Source organism: Polypterus senegalus, chromosome 11 (assembly GCF_016835505.1).
Source record: "Polypterus senegalus isolate Bchr_013 chromosome 11, ASM1683550v1, whole genome shotgun sequence".
NCBI classification, from domain to species: domain Eukaryota; kingdom Metazoa; phylum Chordata; class Cladistia; order Polypteriformes; family Polypteridae; genus Polypterus; species Polypterus senegalus.
The window spans coordinates 19,618,043-19,637,908 of NC_053164.1; the positions used below are offsets into that span (position 1 = coordinate 19,618,043).

The following is a 19,866-nucleotide window of genomic DNA, read 5'->3' on the forward strand; positions in this document are numbered from 1 at the left end:
TGTTATATCACACATGATGTTTTTTGTTCAGGCATTTCTTTTAGTACTTAATTTAGATTTTACTCTGATTTACTTTTTCTTATACTCCATTTAATGCTTTGTATATCCTGTATTTATCTGTATAGTGTTCTATGCAGAAAACATTTGTATCCAATGTTACATACACCTTGCTGTTCTTTCAGACACTCTGTGAAGCATCTTGAGCATGGGAAAGACAATATAAAAATAAAATGGATTATTATTACTAAGCAGCCCAAGAAATAAAGATATTAAAGTAGTTCAGCCAATGTGATTTACTTCAAATATGTATGCCCCAGTAAGCCAAGCTGACTATTATGGTTGTGTACACAGTTAAAGCTCCATATCCTGTAAACTAAAAAAGATTGTTCATTTTTTATACAAACAAGGAAAATGTAGGCAAACATATACTTATAATATTGACATGGGTAACGGCAATCTTGTGAATTTTTTCAGAACATGCTTGGAATTAAAACATTGATTTCTTTTAGAGACGGGATGGCTATCCAAAATAAAACCCAATTATAATTTTAAAAACTATCCATGACGTTCTTTACATTAAAATTCTGACCCGTTGATCTTTGAGTCGGACCTGCAAAATTTTTTCCCCGGAAAGTCTTGCAGCTTATTGTAAACTCTGTTAGGTATAGGTTGTCAGGAAAAAAGTCAGTACTGGTAGTTACATTGACTTTCACATTAGTGTCATTAATCACTGTTCAAACACATTGTTAAAATCTTATTCACAAGAACCAGTATGCTGGTCATAGTAAAATCAAAATGATGTTTTCAAGACGTGGATCATCCTCATTCACGTGGAGGTGGTTTGGTTTTCAAATGACTGATGTTACTTAAAAGATGGCAAACTATGTCAGTAATCGTTTACCATTAATGACAGCTTAATAGCTAACTTGTTTCACCATCTGCGAAATGAAACTGATATAGTACGGAGCCCGTGGTGTCAGCCAAAAATAGAAATCAGTTTGAATGAATTATTAATCTGTTGGGGTGTGAGTGGTCCTCGATTCAAAAAGCACTCTTTTTTTTTTTTTTAAAACCGTAATGTCAATCCACTTCAATGGTGGAAAACACAAGAAGTGCATTTCCACAAATTGGGGAAACTGGCAAAAAAGTGCCTGTGCATCTGCACCTCAATCAGCCCTACTGAGAGGGCTCTCAGCACCGGAGAAAATTATGTAACATGTAACCGTGCTGCTCTGAAGCCAGATGCTGTGGACAGACTGGTGATTCTGTCACACATCTTGAAGTTTCCTCAGTAGAATTTTACAATTGTTTTATTTTTTCTGATATTTTTGTGCTATATGGGACAGAACTTTAGTAATTTGTTTAAAATTATTATAGGTTTGGGTTTTTTGTTTCTTTGTGCAGCATATGACAGAACTTGTTTACAAATGCTATAGTTTTTTTTTTTTTCCTTGCGAAATGTTTGCCAGAACTTTGGATTTTTACATTATAGTACTCTATGTTAGATTTTTGCTCTTGCTTGTATGTGGCACAAATTTACCTTACAGCAGTAATGTTCATTCCCTATAATTCAATTATGATTAGTATTTTATTCCCTTGAATTCATATCTTGTTCACATTAAGGTTAAGTGTCTGTTTAAAATGCTTTCATTATAATAGTCTTGCTGGTCTCACTGAAATTTTTTGTATTAATCCTGTGGCCACTTTGAAATGGTTTACTCATACTTGTACTGTTTGATCTCGGTAATAATTTGGTGATTAATGTTTTTATGTTACTTCAGTTTTAAGTAAATAAATAAGACCCATTTTCCTAATTTGTAATTTCCATTAATCTCATTAGTAAGCTACAATTACTATCCTAATAACAAGACCAAGACAGATCAATAAGACTTTTACAAACACATTTTTCAAGGATGCAAAACATCGTCCAATTCTTGTTATCATCAAAATCCCAGAAAATATTAAGATATCCTTATTTTAACCAATATTGCACACCCTATGTCTGCCCATACACTTTATGGTTTAGCAGGACTTCATACTGAACAGACGTAAATTATGTTAAGCAGGTTTGTTATATCTTATCTCAAGTGCAGATCTGCAAAAATATGTCTGTCTTTATTTTATACCTAACATAACAGAGCAAAGAATGCCAATGTGTCAGAGTACAGCTCCTTACACCATCAAAAGAAACTTGGAAATTGGAGGAAACTCTAACAGGACTCTGACAGTCCCAAAGCCCAAGGAGAATCAGAAAGCAAGTTTCTGGCTGTTAATAGCCTGTTTGATGGGCACCTCACAGGATAAAAGGTTCAAACACAGCATAACAGCTGTGCAGGATCCGTATTTCCAATTGTTTAATTTTTCCAATGCTTTAATTTCACAGTACATTGAAACTGTCTGCAGCTACTGAAATAGGAAAGGCACTTTTTTGTTTTGCCAGTTGTAGCAATGGCTTTACTACTGTCACTCGATAGGCATCCTGAAGTCATCTCTTCACAGTTGAAAGTGGTTTACTTTTGACTACTATCCTGTGAAGCACCTATCATGCAAGCTGTTGACTCTCAGAAACATGTCTTCCGATTCTGTTGTGGCTTTGGGTATGCCATACCCGTTTCTGTCAGTTCCTTTTGATGGTGTAGGAAACTGTTGTCACAAACATCTTGGCTTTCTTTGCAATTTCTCAAAAGGAAAGACCTCCAGGGTTTAAATGTTATTGTCATGTGCCCGCTTTTCCTGTGCTTGGAAATACAGGCAGACATATTTCAAGCGATGTGTGTGTTGAAATACCTGGTGAACTTGGCCTTTATAACGGAGTTGAATACATTCAGAAATGTGCCCAATTATGGATAAGCACCCCATCAAAAGTCCCATTGAAAGTGAATTATCAGCTACAGCGAGACACTTAAATTATGATTACACAAAATGTGTCCAGCGTTGCTGTGCAAGTTTGACCCATCTATGTATACAGTAATCCCTCGCTATATCGCGCTTCGACTTTCACAGCTTCACTCTATCGCGGATTTTATATGTAAGCATATCTAAATATATAAACGCGGATTTTTCACTGCTTCGTGGGTTTCTGCGCACAATGGGTCTTTTTACTTCTGGTACATGCTTCCTCAGTTGGTTTGCCCAGTTGATTTCATACAAGGGACGCTATTGGCGGATGGCAAAGAAGCTACCCAATCAGAGCATGAACTTAAGTTCCTGTGTGCTGACTGGCTCAGCGACGAAGCGCCAAATTGGATTCCGCTGCGTTAACCAGGAAGTCTCGTCTCGCTCATTCAGCATCAACGTGTTTCGCTGTGTAGAGTTAACTTTTGTGCTCTTTTGTGTTTATCTTTGTGCATAGTCAAGCCCTTTGTTATGGCTCCAAAACGATCTGCTCCTGCTTCAGGAGCCGTGCCCAAGCACCAACGGAAAATGCCAACGATTGCCAAAAAGGTAAAAGTTTTGGATATGTTGAAGGAAGGGAACAGCTACACCGCTGTAGGAAGCCATTACGGCATGAATGAGTCCACGATTCTTTTTATTTAAAAAGGAGGAAAAGAATATAAGATCTACGACAACAGTGTCCTTTAACCAGGGCGCAAAACGAGTTGTAAGTGGATGTAATAAGGCGGTAGTCCGGATGAAATCTGCTTTAGGGATTTGGATTGAAGACTGCCGGAAGAAGAACAACGGCTGTGCTACACACTCGCCTGAAGAGGCTCCATTAGAAGAGCTGTAACGCTTTCAATTTTATTGTATACAGTTTTTCTTGCATTGTACGTACTAATTGATGGTGGCCTGTCTATCATAATGGCTGTAACATATCAGAGACGTTCGATATCTTTAAAATAATATTTAGGTTTTACTGTGTATAAACAGTGTGTTTACATACATAATTTGAATGAATCTTACCTAATATCTAAGAGAATACAATACAAAGGGTTTATGCTGTATAACTGTGCAGGAAATGTTTATAAGAGTGTGGGAGAGTTTATAAGGGCTTAAAATATATAAAAATAACCATATGAACATATGGTTTTTACTTTGCGGATTTTCACCTTTCGCGGTGGGTTCTGGAACGCAACCCCCGCAATCAAGGAGGGATCACTGTAATACAATAAAACACTAAGCTCTGGGTATCGAGTCCCTCTGAGCAACCTGACAGGTCAGTTTGGTTTTGGTATGATTCATCAGTTTGGCTCTGGTGACACAATGAAAGAGGAAGTGCAAGTGTGAGATGCACAAGAAAGAGTAAAGTCGTATGAGGCATGCTGAGAAAGCCACCTTCCAAGATAGCATGTATTGAACCGGACAGGAGATGAAGAATGTGCCTCAAAAACAATAACACTTGAGAAGCTTTACAAGAACACGCTTGAGAGAAGGAGCGCCAGTTAAGAGACGTTCACACATGCAAATACAGAGGAATGGCGCCAAATTTACACACGGCAAAAGACTGCAAATATTTCAACAGTTACCATGGCAAGTTTCAAATATAATGGTAATATTTTTCACTCAGCTTCCCAACTACATTGACTTCTATTTTAAGTATATCCTGCAAACCTACAAATGTGTGGACCTATTCACAATCTGTTAGGAGACACTGCCCTACAACAAGCAAAATCCGAAAAAGACAAAGGGGCTTATACTGAAGCAACACTATCATCTATAAAGCAATATACAAAAACAATATTATAAAATGCTATAAAAGAAATGGATACAGAGAAAGCAACTTTGCATGTGGAGTCATGAGCTTTATTCTAAAGATTGAACTATGAAAAATGAGAAAAGCCCTAATATACTGTACATTGAGAAAAGTACAATAAGCAGGCTTAATCCATTTACCTAAGAGCATGTCCTACTATTACACGCTTAGATAACTATACCTCTTGCATGAAAATGGGTATACATATTTTTGTAAACAAAGGAATGGTCAACAGGCCACTCTGTCAATTTCTGCTCCACTTTTCTCACCTGGATCTTTATGGCAACCTCCTGCCCATTGTGGAGCACTCCCAGGTGGACTTGCCCTATGGAGGCTGCTGCAAAGGGTTTCTCCTCAAAAAAGGCAAGTTTCTCTCTCCAATTAGGTCCAAGTTCTTCAGACAACACACCCTGAATCAAAGTAGGAGGAGAATCACAATACAAATGAAACAGGGTATACAGTATATCTGGAACAATGTGTTAATTGCTTTTAAAATGGCTTATTCATCAATAAGCAGAAAAATCTCTCTAGTTCTCATTCAGACTGATTTCATTTTCCCAAGTCTATAAAAGAAGCTGTCCCCAGCTTTAAAGAGCTTGACTTTTTTGTAAGTATTTGCTTTGCCGAGTAAGTTTCTCTCTTGTACATTTTTAGGGGCTAGCTTTGTTATGCTGCCGATTAGTCAAGTTGATCTTTCAGTATATTCTTTAGCAATCATTGCTTTCTGGAAAACACAATTTTTAATTAAATGGCATTTACTATCTGTTCTATGAAAAATAATTTGAGTATACTGTGTTTACCTTAAAACGAGAATTGCTTAAATGGTTGAAACAGTAAAACCTTAAGATAATGTAATAATACGTATCATAATTTCTTACCGCACCACATACTCCAAAATAATAATGTATCACAGTCTTACTCTGATAATGTTTGCTCTTACACTAATCATTCCATAATTTGATTGTACAGTACAAACAAAGAAAAACTCCTCCAAACCCAGTGAAACACATTAGTTTAAAAAGCACATCTATTCTGATCCAGAAGAGGGCAGCATAAACCTGCAATTAATACTCCTCATAACTCCCTTTTGCAGGCAAATTTCAGTTTTGCATTGTAGGCAACACCTGTTTAAAACCTGAACAACATGTTCAACATGGCAATATCCTCTAAAAAGGGCAGCTGCTTCTGTTTCTTCAATTTTAATCACAATGAGCTCATTATACTCTTATTTTTGGTATACCTGGTATATAATGTGATGGATTTATGAGGCAACTATAGATACTTCACTGTTTGCTTCCATACTTCCCTGCATTTCCCTACTATAAGGACACAACCCATTGAGCCTGTAGGCTGAACCCCTTGCCAACTTCCCAGACTATCCCAGCTGAACAGGCAAGAAAAGACTCAGAGAATCACTGCAAACACAATGCAGCAGGACAACTCAGTGTGATCATTCAGCACCTACTTAAGTTTTCTGTACACCTGTAGAGGATACCACATTGGTAAAAATGCATTCTGCACAGTTCCAGTCACAAGTGAAGAATCATTCAGGGCGACACTCTCATTATCTCTTTCTCTAGCTGCCCTTCTGGAGACAGCACAGGTGGGATATTAATGCAGACTGCTGCATTCAATCAATTCTGCCATCTGTAATGTGTCGCTTTAGAGAGTGGGAGCATCACCCTCCAGTGATTTCTCATCAATGAAGATTGGGGGCTCATCCAAGATAGCAGGAAAAGGGGTCAAACATAACCAGCTGTGCGCTAAACCTGGCTTAAAGAGTGAGCCCATGCAAATCTAAGTGACCACACCTGAAGCTGGCAAACAGATATTTCCTTTAGCACAGCAGTACAGATGGCGGCTTTGAGTCCAACATCCTCTATTCACATCCCACTTGTGCTGTTCTCGGGGAGAACGGGAAAAGAGAGCGAGAGCATGAGCGATTCCTTGCCTGTGACCTTTTCGTACCTAAAATGGGTGCATCACATGTCCCACACATGCGTATGGGAGACAGTTTATGGGCTCAAATAAATGTGCTGTCCTGTCAGGCAAAGGGCTGGTGCTGCCTTCCAACTCGGTTTCTCTTTCCCCTGTAGACCAGCTTAAGATCCCGCACACTAACCACTCTTCCGATCCTCAGGAGTATGACAACACTTTCTCATCTGGACATCTAGAAACCACCTTCCAATGACAATTTCCTCTTCCAGCAATCTAGAACCCACCTTTCAAGGACATCACTTCCTCTTTCGGTCCTGTAAGTTTTTCAGTCATTTTGTAAAGATTCTCAGTTCTGTTGTGAACTACTCTGTGAAGATTTGTAACCTAATCTTTTTACTTGAATATATGGGGCGGAATACCCAAACCTTTATGCTATTTGCGTGTCTATTTTCATACACTATTCTTAAGGAATATAGATCAGTAGCTGTCATATCATACATCTTAAAGACCTTCAAATGGAGGATTCTGAATCATGCAGATAACCCGGTTTGTACACCAATCATACACGAAAACAAAGGATGCTCTGATCTGCATGATCCACATAGCCTATTCCTACCTGCATGCTTTTAAATTTCTCCAGTGAAAGTATCTAGCCTCACCAGGTAGGGAATATGCTTATGAACATGTATGTAGTTGCCCCTACACGCCACTGCATCACAGACTATCAACTGTAACTGGCAGGTGACAGATTGTGATTGTAGTCAGAAACGCAGGGGCACTTCAGGGTCCTTCTATTTACCCTATACAAAACCAACTTAAGTAGAACTTCAATTTATGTTACTTACAGAAGTTCTCAGACTATATATATGCTTAGTCAGTGCAAGCAGGAATGCAGGTAAGAAAAGAAAAAATGCAGAGAATTTTTTTTTAATGTGGCACACACATAACCACCTGCAAGTGAATATTGTCCTTGAGAGGATTCATTATAATGGGAAAGAAGGTTGAGGTGTTGCAGTCTTAGAAATGTCTGGAGAGTGCACCTAAACATTAGACTATATTGGGAGAACAACATACTTACTGGAGAAAAATGCCAGAGCAGGCAATTTCAAAGAAGCCCAGGTCCTCAGAGACAATTGTTTTGTTATATGATCTGCTCTGGTGGGGTATTTTAATAAATTGGATCAGTCTTGTAATACAGATGGTCTGCTGAAACAAGGCTGCAATTCATTCCATTAATTGGTTGTTCTAGAGCAGCTTTATTCTTAGGTTCATTCCACCATTGTGGGTTAAGAGGTATTACTAAGGCTCTTTTCCTTCTCCCACAGCCATCAGACTATATAATGCCCCCTTTCCATCGTGCCCATTCTCACTCACCCTAGCCAATTATAAAAGACGCATTGGCATAAACAGAATTTTACTTTAGGGGCAGTATAGTTGAAATGTTTACTGAGGATACTGCATAGTTCTATGTCTTAAACTTGTATAATAGTTTGCATTTTGTAAACATAGAACATGAAGTCATAGAGGATTATGTTACTATTGGATCAAGTGAATTTCCCGTGGAGGATCAATATTAACTAGCTCTGTGTATGGCTATCTTTTTCAAACATAAACTCCTGGATAAATGTTTGTCATAGTCATTTTATCCATATAAACATGACCAAGAAAGGGTACCAGAGGAATAATCAGGACCACAGTGAAGCCACCCAAACTGATTTTTAATACTTACGGCCATTTGCCAAGTTGGCATGAAATCAGCACTCTGTCGTACTCTCTCAAAGATCTTCTGCAACTGAGGATTAATGAAGCTGTTATCTGAAAATTATAAATAAATCAGGGAAGATAAAACATTGAGACTAAAATTCAAAAGTCATTTCGTTCCACACACAAATGAAATCAAGTTTAATACTACGCTCTGAAAACAATCTGTGAAAATCAGTATTCAATCTACCCTCAAACAAAAGAACTTTACAATCACAAAGGTGTCGTTCAAAATATCATGTAAAATAAGGTTTTTGCAATGGTCTGGAATGTTTTCTATACAATTACACTAATGAGTTCTTGCCAGACTAAAACATACTTGTTAAGGGTATTTGATTTTTCCAAATGGAGTTCATATAGACAGTTATATGATTTTCCCCACTGAGTTAGTGATTGTAGGTCAGATAAGGACTCTTCTAGTTGATCAAATTAGGTGTTTGTGCAAATTGTAGGATATAGTATTATTACAACTGATTTTCCATAGCCCACTTTTATCATATCTGGTATTAGTCTAAATATTGTGATTAAGGTGTAAGGAATGATTTTAATCATTCTACATGAGACACATGCAAACATTTTTGCACCTAATGATGCAGTCACTCAGTGACATTTTTCACAGGTTGGATCTTGCCCCCAGTACATTTTAGACGATTTCAGGCAAGATTTGTGATTACTGAACAATTTTTAGGTGAATTAAGGCAAGCTTGGTGCATACTGAACTAGAATATACTTTATGCAAGGCAGAATTTCATTCCTTTCCAGAGGATCATTAAAAGGCAAGATCCTTACAATCTTTTGCCACACTGTGGGGATGCTGTCTGAATTATTATCCATACTAACCACAACCCCTCAGGAATAAATCCACGTGAAAGATGAAGTTGGGCAAGCTGGTTATAAACAAAGTGTCTAATTCCAATATAGAAGGGTAATTTTCACTTTAAAAATACCAAACATATCCTTTAAGACCTCTGTTCTCACGATGAACTCACTACTCAACTTTAAAACCTATCTTCCGCATGTTAAAACCACCATGCCCGTTTATCCAGCAAATAAAATAATACTCTCTGTGGCTGTTCATTTGTCTGTCCAGGGTTTAAAATCACCTGTAGCTCACAAACCACTTAACCTATTGACCTGAAATTTGGTACACATGTACTATGTGACCTCTGCTGTCTGCTGCTGGGTGATGATTGACCTCCAATGTTATTCCTCTTTTATTTTTATTTTAGTGTAGAATCAACTTTCGGCAGCAGGGCAACCTTGCATCACATGTGTATAGGCGCCGTTCTCATCCCTACCACCTTCGCCGTTACTTCCGCTAGCTCTTCATATCTTTAAATCATTCTTGAGGCAGATTGAAGTCTTAAGTGAAAAATCAAAGAAAACTTACTAAGTAATTGCAACACAAACACTGACTTAATCAGTTTTAACACGAAAAGATGCAGATGAAAGAAGAGAAGAAGCAGGTCGCTAGAGTGGAGAAAAGAAGAGCTGCTCCCAAGTGCATCAACCTCTGAGCAAATGAATGATAAACGTACAGAGAAAGAGGAGGAAAACTATAAGTCAAGTGTATTCACAGCACGTTATCGTGCAGTGCACCGTTACTTGTCAATGCAAAACTCACAACGTATTCAAGTTATCAGAAAGCAATAAACTTGTTGAGCTGCAATATGTGACATTTCTTATTTGTAGTCAAACACATGTTCCTCCTGCTGCCTCCAACAAGTATAAAAGATGATAGCTTAATCATTAAAAATCTACTTCTTGACAGCACAAGTCTGCCTTTATAAACGATTTATATTTAAACACCAAAAAAAAAAATTGTAATGGAATGTTGGCACTTGATGTTCTCTTAATAGTACAGTTAATCAATGACATTAGAAGAGCATTTTAGACAACACAAATTACCGACTATCTGGGCAGCAGATATATATACGGCATGGAGTATCAACAGGCTCAGGTAAGTGCTAGAATACACCCCTTTAAAGAATAACATCTAGGCAATCCATATTCTTGCGATACGGAAAAACTGGGGGGTAAGATCGGATTTCAATATCCGATGGTATTGGTTTTGATGCTGCCTGACAACAGAGGCAAGACCAGTTTATGCCCAAAGGTATATAGAAAACTGGGCTAAATAATTAGCCTGAAATGTTTATTCAGATTCAAAAAACACTTGCATCTAGAATAGTAGAAATAGATGTCAGGCGAGAATCTGTCCAAATGTTATCTACTACATGTTTTTTTGCATATTTAAACCTGTATGTAAAAATATAAATTCCACAAATCTGCCAAGTGAAAACTACCAAAGTACAAATGAATCTGTAATGATTTTTTGTGTGGACACTTTATATTTTTTTTCAGGACCACTTGCATGCTTTATAACAACAGCATCTATTTCTATATCACATTTTCATTCAAACAATCTAAAGCACAATGTGCTTTAGATGTCAAAGTAGTAGTTTAATGCAAATAAAAACAAGTTAACAAAGCATTAACAGAATCTATGCCCATCCTATTTATATTGTGCCCATCATATAAGATTTTCTTGTGATTTATCATCATTCAACCATCTGCTTATTTACCCTTTTTACCATTCATTTTACAGACAGTGTGGTCTTACCCCAATAAAAACAGAAGGAGCCAAACATGTATTGCAAGACGGTAAGAACATGCTGCTCTTACCAACAGACCCATACCTTCTGGGGTGTGAAACACTGAAGGGGTTTTTGCCTGTCCAGAAAAACACAGCCTAGCTCTCTCACTGAAAATAATGAGTACTCTATGGTCTCCTTCATTATACACCTCATTTGAATACACCTTTCACTTAGCTTACTGTTTTTTCTGCACCGCTTTTCTAAAATATTGCCCTAGTTTATTTTAAGCCCCCTTGTGACTGCTGCCAACTGCAACAGAATTCCTGAGATGCAAAGAAAATTTTAAAAAATGAAATAAAAATACAAAAGAAATACAGTCATGTGCTAACTTATGGATACTTATGGGACCGGCCAATTGGTTGTATGTCGGTCACAAAGTGTACAGGTCATTGCAGTAGATGCTCTGGGGGTCTGGTGCAGGTCACCAGTATGAAAACTTTAACTGCTGGTACAAAGTAGCACAAACTGATATTCAGCTGCCCTTTTTCAGTGTGATGCTCAGCATTTTTGAACTGCCGCTCAGCTATCATCAATGCCACTCACTCCCCCTCTTGGAAGTGCCTCACTCCCCCCCTCTTGAAACCACACGGGGGAACTGCTTGTCGTTCAGGTGTATGTGCTTTGCATTGTTCATTACATCATAGGGAAAACTTGGCATTCATTTGTTGGTGCTTTGCAGAGATCGATCAATGCTTCACAGGGTGAAACTCCTGTAGTGCAGTGGGACTGAAGAATTTGGTAATAGATGGAAAGCACCAGCTCATCTTACTACTCTCACCAATTCATCACTGTAAAAAATAAATAAATAAATAAATAAATAATGGGAACAATGGCCGTAAGTACAAATGGCCTTAACTCGAACAGCTGTAAATCTGCGCATGACTGTATAATGTTCCTTTAAAGAATTAAATTAAGGATCCACTGATTGTTCGTTCCAAGTCCAGCGATCATTTAAGTTATTAACAAATATCAGCCTATACTGAATGACAAGCAGATCTCTTAACAGGTTTTGTAAAAAATTCATATGCTGCTACAAAGGGCAGCACTTGGAGCACTATAAAAACTGAATTAGAAGTTAGAAAGTGACTAAAGATGGTAGCCTATGTTCATTTAATTACTTTCAAAAGGTGCTTATTCCACTTCATGGTTCTTGAAGCTAAAACCTAATCAGGCTGCATTGGGCACATGGGAGGAAGCAACTGAAGTGACTGACAACATATGAAGGATTTTTTTTTTTTTTTTAAATAGATAAACTGTATTTGCAATAATAAGATTATAAACAAGTAAATGTTTTCACAAATTTTTTTTGCACTTGTTTCCAACTGGATTCTTCATTTCCATTGTGAATAATTACCTTTTTTCTTTTGTTGTTACAATAAATATAATTTTTTGTTTTCCTCCAGAAAGGCTACTAATTTACAAATTGACAGCAGCACACACTCACACACATTATAAACTGCATGTTTTCAATGTCTGGCTTCCACTGTATTAGGAAGGCTTTAAAATCGTTTTTCCCTTTAAGTACTATATTATCAAATCATACCTTGTATACTAAGCATCTGTCCAAGTTTCAAAGCAGCTCCGCGAACCTTGCAAAGTGTGTCCACAATCTTCTCAGCATTGGCTTCAGACAGGATGGGTGAATCAAGCAAGGCACTGCGCTCTGACAACAGAAAGTTTACTGTGAAGAGCCGATATGTAAAAGACACAAACGAGCAGGGCTGTTCTTTGACCACTGATCAAAACACAAACAACTGAAAAAGTAGATTAGCAAATACAGCAATAGTAGGGTGAATGACCATTCATATCTTTCCAGATATATAAATTACATTTCAGTAGTCAAACCAAAAATAGCACCACACACCTTCTCAGTTCATACCTCCTAATTTCTGCTCTCCATTCAGAGACTTTTTCACCATTTCTGCAACGGACCCAAGTCCTAAACTCACTGCCAAACCTGTTAAGACAGCAGCAGGAGAGAGGAAGAGAGACAAAACCGCAAGTTGTATTTTTATGTTTTTGAGTTCTATAATGTCTTTCACTCTGTATTTTTATTGTTAAACATAGTAAATGTTTATTTTATACACTACTTTGAATGATGAGCACTTCTTCAAAGCAATTTATATTCACAGTATAAACCAAAGTAGAAGACGTCATTTATACAATTAGACTGAAAGCTGTTTATGTATTGTATTCCTGATTAATGTTATCTGAAATAACTGGGATCTGAACCTGTAATCTGGTGAATTCATGTCTAATTGCTTTAGCCACAAGGCTAGACTGCTGGCATAAACTTTGAATACTTACTTAGCAAATCACAATTTTTACCATATACACCTGCCTAGACAATTATAAAAGGTGAATCATTGTAAAATGCTTATCAGGTTCAGTTTCACAGAGTGAATAATTAATATATTGAAAGACTCACTGCATTAGTAAAAAAAAAAAAACACACACACACAACAACACAGAGTGGCCATTTTACTTTTATATTCCTAGAATCTCTACAGAACTTTCTTATTGTTAAGGTATAAAACAATATCTTGCTATAAAGGACCTTGATCAGAAGGGTGTACTGCTGTCATGAAACAATGCACTGGAATAGGACTGATGTTCACATAACCTATGCCATTTAAAATGATGATCTATCTGTAACAAGAACTAAAAGCAATGGAAACACAATTGCTATACATCATTACTACCAGTACTTATTTGACAGGACAACTCCACAGACTGCTACAAAAACTTGTTTTCTTTTTTTTCTGACAGGAGTGGAAACCTGCTGGTTTAGCATCAACCACAGAAGGTCCATGATAAGGCAGAAACAGTGGTCTCTCTAAGCTTATACTGTTAGGCGATTGACTATTACATTGCACAGTGTACATCAGCCTTCATGTGCCCTTTTTATGAAGTCTGCTATGGACTGCAGGACTACCTTATGCCAGTGACAAATCCCTGATATGCCTGTGACACCCAAGCAGAGTTGCTGTTTACCAATATACTGTACCTATGCCAGCATATTTGGTCCCCATTAATACACCTTGTTTAAAGCATTTTAAATCCACTCTAATAACAATCTGCACACAAATGAACAGTTCTTTAGTGAGTGTCACTATGTCACTTAAGGACAAGCCAAATGTGTGGGATTAATAAATACAGGAAATATGTACACTCTGTATATTATAAAACACTTCTAAGAGAATCTACCATCAAAAGATGCTTCACTATAGAATCAAAATTATACAGCCTTAAAATGTACATATTGAGCAGGACCTAAAAAATATTTATATACAGTATATAAAACAATAATTTTATCATGTGGTCAACAAATAAAATTTAAAAAGTTACAAAACCGAGATATCTGCAAATAATTAAGTTCCAAACTAAGCATGTATATTTTCATTTCAATTTAGCCTTTAACTACAACTAAGGATACATGGCAAAAGTAAGAGAGAAAAAGTTACAATACAGGATAAATTGTTAAACATTAAACATGTATAAACGAAAGACTTGTGTGTTTTTGTATGGAGCAGTCTACTCACACTCAAGCACAACCACCAGAAGGCACATGCATGCACTTTTACATTTTTTCATTGCTTGCTATGAAAGACACGTGTGCAGCAAACACCACCACGCAACAAAGACGTTGCGCTAATGACACAGATAAAGAGACACAATGCCGAAATGAAGCAAACACCACAGCTCAACAATGTGCAAGTGAAACACCTCAGCAACAGAGGAAAACACTTGAAGTTTACAATAAAAACATTGTCTATGTGGAGGTATTTTCTCGAGACAATAGACTCATATGCCAGCGATGTTTTTAAGATATGGGATTGCCAGTGTCTTCTTATGAAAGCCAGTGAGGCAGTAAGCATAGGTGGGACCCCGTCCTCTACACTGGGTAATTCTTAAGAGTGTGCCAAAGCCACTCCAAGTTCAAGAATATAGTAAAATTGCTAGGGAGTCTTTGGGTTGTTTTTGTCCCAATGTCCACATGCAGCTAGAATGGTATAATTTTTAAATCAGGGAAAAGAAGTGGCTATTAAAACTTATGAACAAGGCAACAGATTAAAAACCTAGAATAAGGTAGTGGATCTTCAGTGCAGATGCAAGTATCAAGGCACACGTCAGAGGAAGGAGCCACAGAGGCAAAGGAGCATTTGCTAACAGCTGCATGAATGGATTTTGGACCAATAAAAGTTATTTTATGATTTCCACATCAAGTGTCACGGAATCTTTGCCAACTTCAGTGACGCAGCACTGTGACAGCTGGCAGCCAATATAAAAAAAAACAGTTTAAACTGCATGTAGTTGTAGAAGTAGCAAAATGTGGTCTTGTGGATCTTCTCAGGATGGACAATTTTGAAACACTCTATTAAATCAAAATATGGAAAAAAAAAAATATGTATGAAGAAAAAAAAAAACATTTTTTTTTATACCTGAATGCATTACAGAGTGAGCAAACACCTTTTCTCTTTCTTGCAGTATTTATGTGTGTATATTATGCACGTCTGCTTACTAACTTTCTGGAGCCATTCGGCCACAGTTTGTCTTAGCATAAAAGGTCAGAAACAATCCAGTGCAAGTCCATCGGAAGACACAGAAGAATATATAGAACTAAGTACATTAAGAATTTTCTTGCCTGAAGAAATTAGAGTGCAAAAGTAAAGCTGCTGCAAATCAACAATAAACTGTTCTTTCAAAAAGTCTATTTACTTTGTCGAGTTTTGAAAGTCCTCCTTTTATAAAGACACTTCTTTAGCTGTCTGCAATGAAGATTGATGGGTTTTCCATCACAGACATTAAAAAAAAAGGACATCTGTTTGTTTGGCAGGTTGGTATCTATGTGGCTGGTGGCTGATAATGTGGAGAACGCTTTTCTAGCTGGCTCTTTCTGTCTAACATTTTAGTTTTGGCAAGGTGATAGGCTACTGCCATCTCTCATCGGCTGCTCAGAATACATATAAGTGGCTCCTTCCCTCGATGTCTCCCTCACAGGACAGGTGCTTGCCTGTGGCTCGTCTTTTATGTTCCTGTCTAAAATAGCTATATTTGTTAAAAATCTAAACAATCTTCTTATATAATACACTACCGTGGCTGTGCGTTTGTCTGTCCAGGATTTTAAAGCACCTGCAGCTTGCAAACCGTTTGAACTATTGACCTGAAATTTGGTACACATATATTACGTGAAGTCTACTGTCCGCTTCAGGGTGATGATTGACCTCCAAGGTTATTCCTCTTTTTATTTTTATTTTACTGTAGAATAAACTCTTGGCAGCGGCCAGCAGGGCGGCGCATAAGTACGGGCGCCGCTCTCATTTCCTACCACCTTCACCATCATTTCCACTACCTCTTCATATCTTAAATCATTCTTGAGGCAGATTGAAGACTTAAGTGTCAACTTCAGTGAAAAATTAAGAAAAATGTACTAAGTAATTGCAACACAAGCACTGACTTAATCAGTTTTAACGTGAAAAGATGCCGATGAAAGAAGAGAAGAAGCGGGCTGCTATATACACACACAGACATACGTGGACAAAATTGTTGGTACCCTTCAGTCAATGAAAGAAAAACTCAAAATGGTCACAGAAATAACTTTAATCTGACAAAAGTAATAATAAATAAAAATTCTATGAAATTTAACCAATGAAAGTCAGACATTGATTTTCAACCATGCTTCAACAGAATTATTTAAAAAAATAAACTCATGAAACAGGCCTGGACAAAAATGATGGTACCCCTAACTTAATATTTTGTTGCACAACCTTTTGAGGCAATCACTGTAATCAAACGATTCCTGTAACTGTCAATGAGACTTCTGCACTTCTCAGCAGGTATTTTGGCCCACTCCTCATGAGCAAACTGCTCCAGTTGTCTCAGGTTTGAAGGGTGCCTTTTCCAGACGGCATGTTTCAGCTCTTTCCAAAGATGCTCAATAGGATTGAGGTCAGGGCTCATAGAAGGCCACTTTAGAATAGTCCAATGTTTTCCTCTTAGCCATTCTTGGGTGTTTTTAGCTGTGTGTTTTGGGTCATTGTCCTGTTGCAAGACCCATGACCTGCGACTGAGACCAAGCTTTCTGACACTGGCCAGCACATTTCTCTCTAGAATCCCTTGATAGTCTTGAGATTTCATTGTACCCTGCACAGATTCAAGACACCCTGTGCCAGATGCAGCAAAGCAGCCCCAGAACATAACAGAGCCTCCTCCATGTTTCACAGAAGGGACAGTGTTCTTTTCTTGATATGCTTCATTTTTCCGTCTGTGAACATAGAGCTGATGTGCCTTGGCAAAAAGTTCAATTTTGTCTCATCTGTCCATAGGACATTCTCCCAGAATCTTTGTGGCTTGTCCACATGTAGTTTGGCAAATTCCAGTCTGGCTTTTTTATGATTTGTTTTCAACCATGGTGTCCTCCTTGGTCGTCTCCCATGAAGTCCACTTTGGCTCAAACAACGACGGATGGTGCGATCTGACACTGATGTTCCTTGAGCTTGAAGTTCACCTTGGATCTCTTTAGAAGTTTTTCTGGGCTATTTTGTTACCATTCGTATTATCCGTCTCTTTGATTTGTCATCAATTTTCCTCCTGCGGCCACGTCCAGGGAGGTTGGCTATAGTCCCATGGATCTTAAATTTCTGAATAATATGTGCAACTGTACTCACAGGAACATCAAGCTGCTTCGAGATGGTCTTATAGCCTTTACCTTTGACATGCTTGTCTATAATTTTCTTTCTAATCTCCTGAGACAACTCTTTCCTTCGCTTCCTCTGGTCCATGTTGAGTGTGGTACACACCATGTCACCAAACACAGTGACTACCTGGAGCCCTATATATAGGTCCACTGACTGATTACAAGATTGTAGACACCTGTGATGCTAATTAGTGGACACACCTTGGATTAACATGTCCCTTTGGTCACATTATTTTCAGTCTTTTCTAGGGGTACCATCATTTTTGTCCAGGCCTGTTTCATGAGTTTATTTTTTTTAAATAATTCTGTTGAAGCATGGTTGAAAAGCAATGTCTGACTTACATTAGTTAAATTTCATAGAATTTTTATTTATTATTACTTTTGTCAGATTAAAGTTTTCTGTGACCATTTTGAGTTTTTCTTTCATTGACTGAAGGGTACCAACAATTTTGTCCACGTGTGTGTGTGTGTGTGTGTATATATATTTATATATATAATAAATAAAAGCAAGGATTTTCAAGTATTAAACCTTTTCCCACATTTTGTGCTATTAACGAACTGTTCTTTCTTTGCTATGCAATATACATCTAAATATCTAGGCACTTCTGAATTCTGCATGTGTGTGACACGATAATGATGGTAAACTACTGTACCATATGACATTATGACTGGGCTCTTCTTCATGTGACTACAGAAACATAAAGCATGAATCCGCACTTAAAAGGACAGCATCAGAAAATCTCAACAGTATAAAAGCATTACAGATATTCAGTGTTGGAGTGAACCTGTCACAAGTCTATACCAAGTCAAATACTGGTGAAATTTTGAAGGCCAGTAAAAATGAGTCAGCACGGACAAACTGCAGAAACATGAGCAGTTCTTCAGCGAGTGTCACTTAAAGACAAGCCAATTGTGTGGGACTGACAAATAAAGAAACAATCAACATCTGACATTAAAAGCCCTACAGTTTCTGCTTAAGCAAATACTCTGTTGCACACAGTTTAAACCCGTTGATACAATGTAAAAATTAAAAATGTGGAAGAAGACTGATCTTTCCATTTCAAATAAATTATAGGTGTGTACCAAATTATCCTACATTGGAAATAGCAAAAATGGCACATTCAATATTTGGCCAAATGAGTAAAAACAATGAATGTACTGGCCAAAATGTGCTTGTTATGGGTATTGCTTTCAAGCGAGCACCTCCTGTTCTACAGGGAGTGAGTAATACATAACACTGCATTGCATTGTGGGGTGTGGATGCCATCTTTAGAGGATTGCATTGGTTTGTTAACATTGAGGAATACAGGTCAAAACACCACAATTCTTTTATGGAAAAAAAGAGGAAATGGACAAAGGAGGGCAGAATGTGAAAGGACAACCTCCACATTAACAATGGTTGCAACATAAGAACCAAAACAGCATTGCGTTGTCCAATGTTGAATTGATTTTTATATTGTGTACTTCTTTTTACAATGAATGTCCTATACTAAATTTACAAATACAGTATAGCTAATGGTAGTGATAAATGTTTTATATACAACTTTGGGATAAATTACAGTTTACGGCCATAGACAATGGATGACCCTTTGACAGGAGTGTGAATCAGATGCCTGTTGATTTTGCTGGTTTTGACTCCAGGGACTGCTTTTCCCATTATAGGAATATTCATAACTTGCACCAACAGTTTCCAGCAGCTGTAGTACTCTCTTGTTCATCACCAGTGACGGTGAGTGAATAAAACACAAGGTATTAGAAGAGGTTTTAATTGAATGTATAATTAAATAGAAGTGGTTACTGCCAGTCCATACATACATGGATGTTGGGCAAGGTCGTGGGGTCCAGCAGCTGTGGCGCATCCGATTGTGAAGAAAGATTCACAGATCTTGACTTTGCTGACGATGCTGTGATCTTCACGGAGTCAATGGAGGCTCTGATCGGGGCGATCGAGAGACTGAGCGAGGAGTCCGAGTGTCTGGGCTTGCATGGGCTTGATAAAAACCAAGATCCAGGCCTTTAATGACCTCTTGGGCACAGACATCAGCAGTGTGTCTGTTTGCAGAGAGAGTGTTGACCTTGTTGAGAGGTTTACTTACCTTGGCAGCGACATTCATGTCTCT

At 37.7% G+C, this 19,866-nt stretch overlaps 1 protein-coding gene across 1 annotated transcript in view; it reads right to left on the reverse strand.

The window, feature by feature from the left end:
• coq8b (coenzyme Q8B) overlaps nucleotides 1–19,866 on the reverse strand; it is a 68,473-nt gene that overhangs the window by 32,422 nt on the left and 16,185 nt on the right. Inside the window, exons 5-8 of the mRNA XM_039768124.1 lie at nucleotides 12,929–13,006; nucleotides 12,593–12,712; nucleotides 8,361–8,446; nucleotides 4,963–5,103 (exon numbers count right to left, since the gene is read on the reverse strand). Coding sequence (XP_039624058.1) covers nucleotides 4,963–5,103; nucleotides 8,361–8,446; nucleotides 12,593–12,712; nucleotides 12,929–13,006 — 425 coding nt within the window. The remainder of the gene's footprint in view (nucleotides 1–4,962; nucleotides 5,104–8,360; nucleotides 8,447–12,592; nucleotides 12,713–12,928; nucleotides 13,007–19,866) is intronic.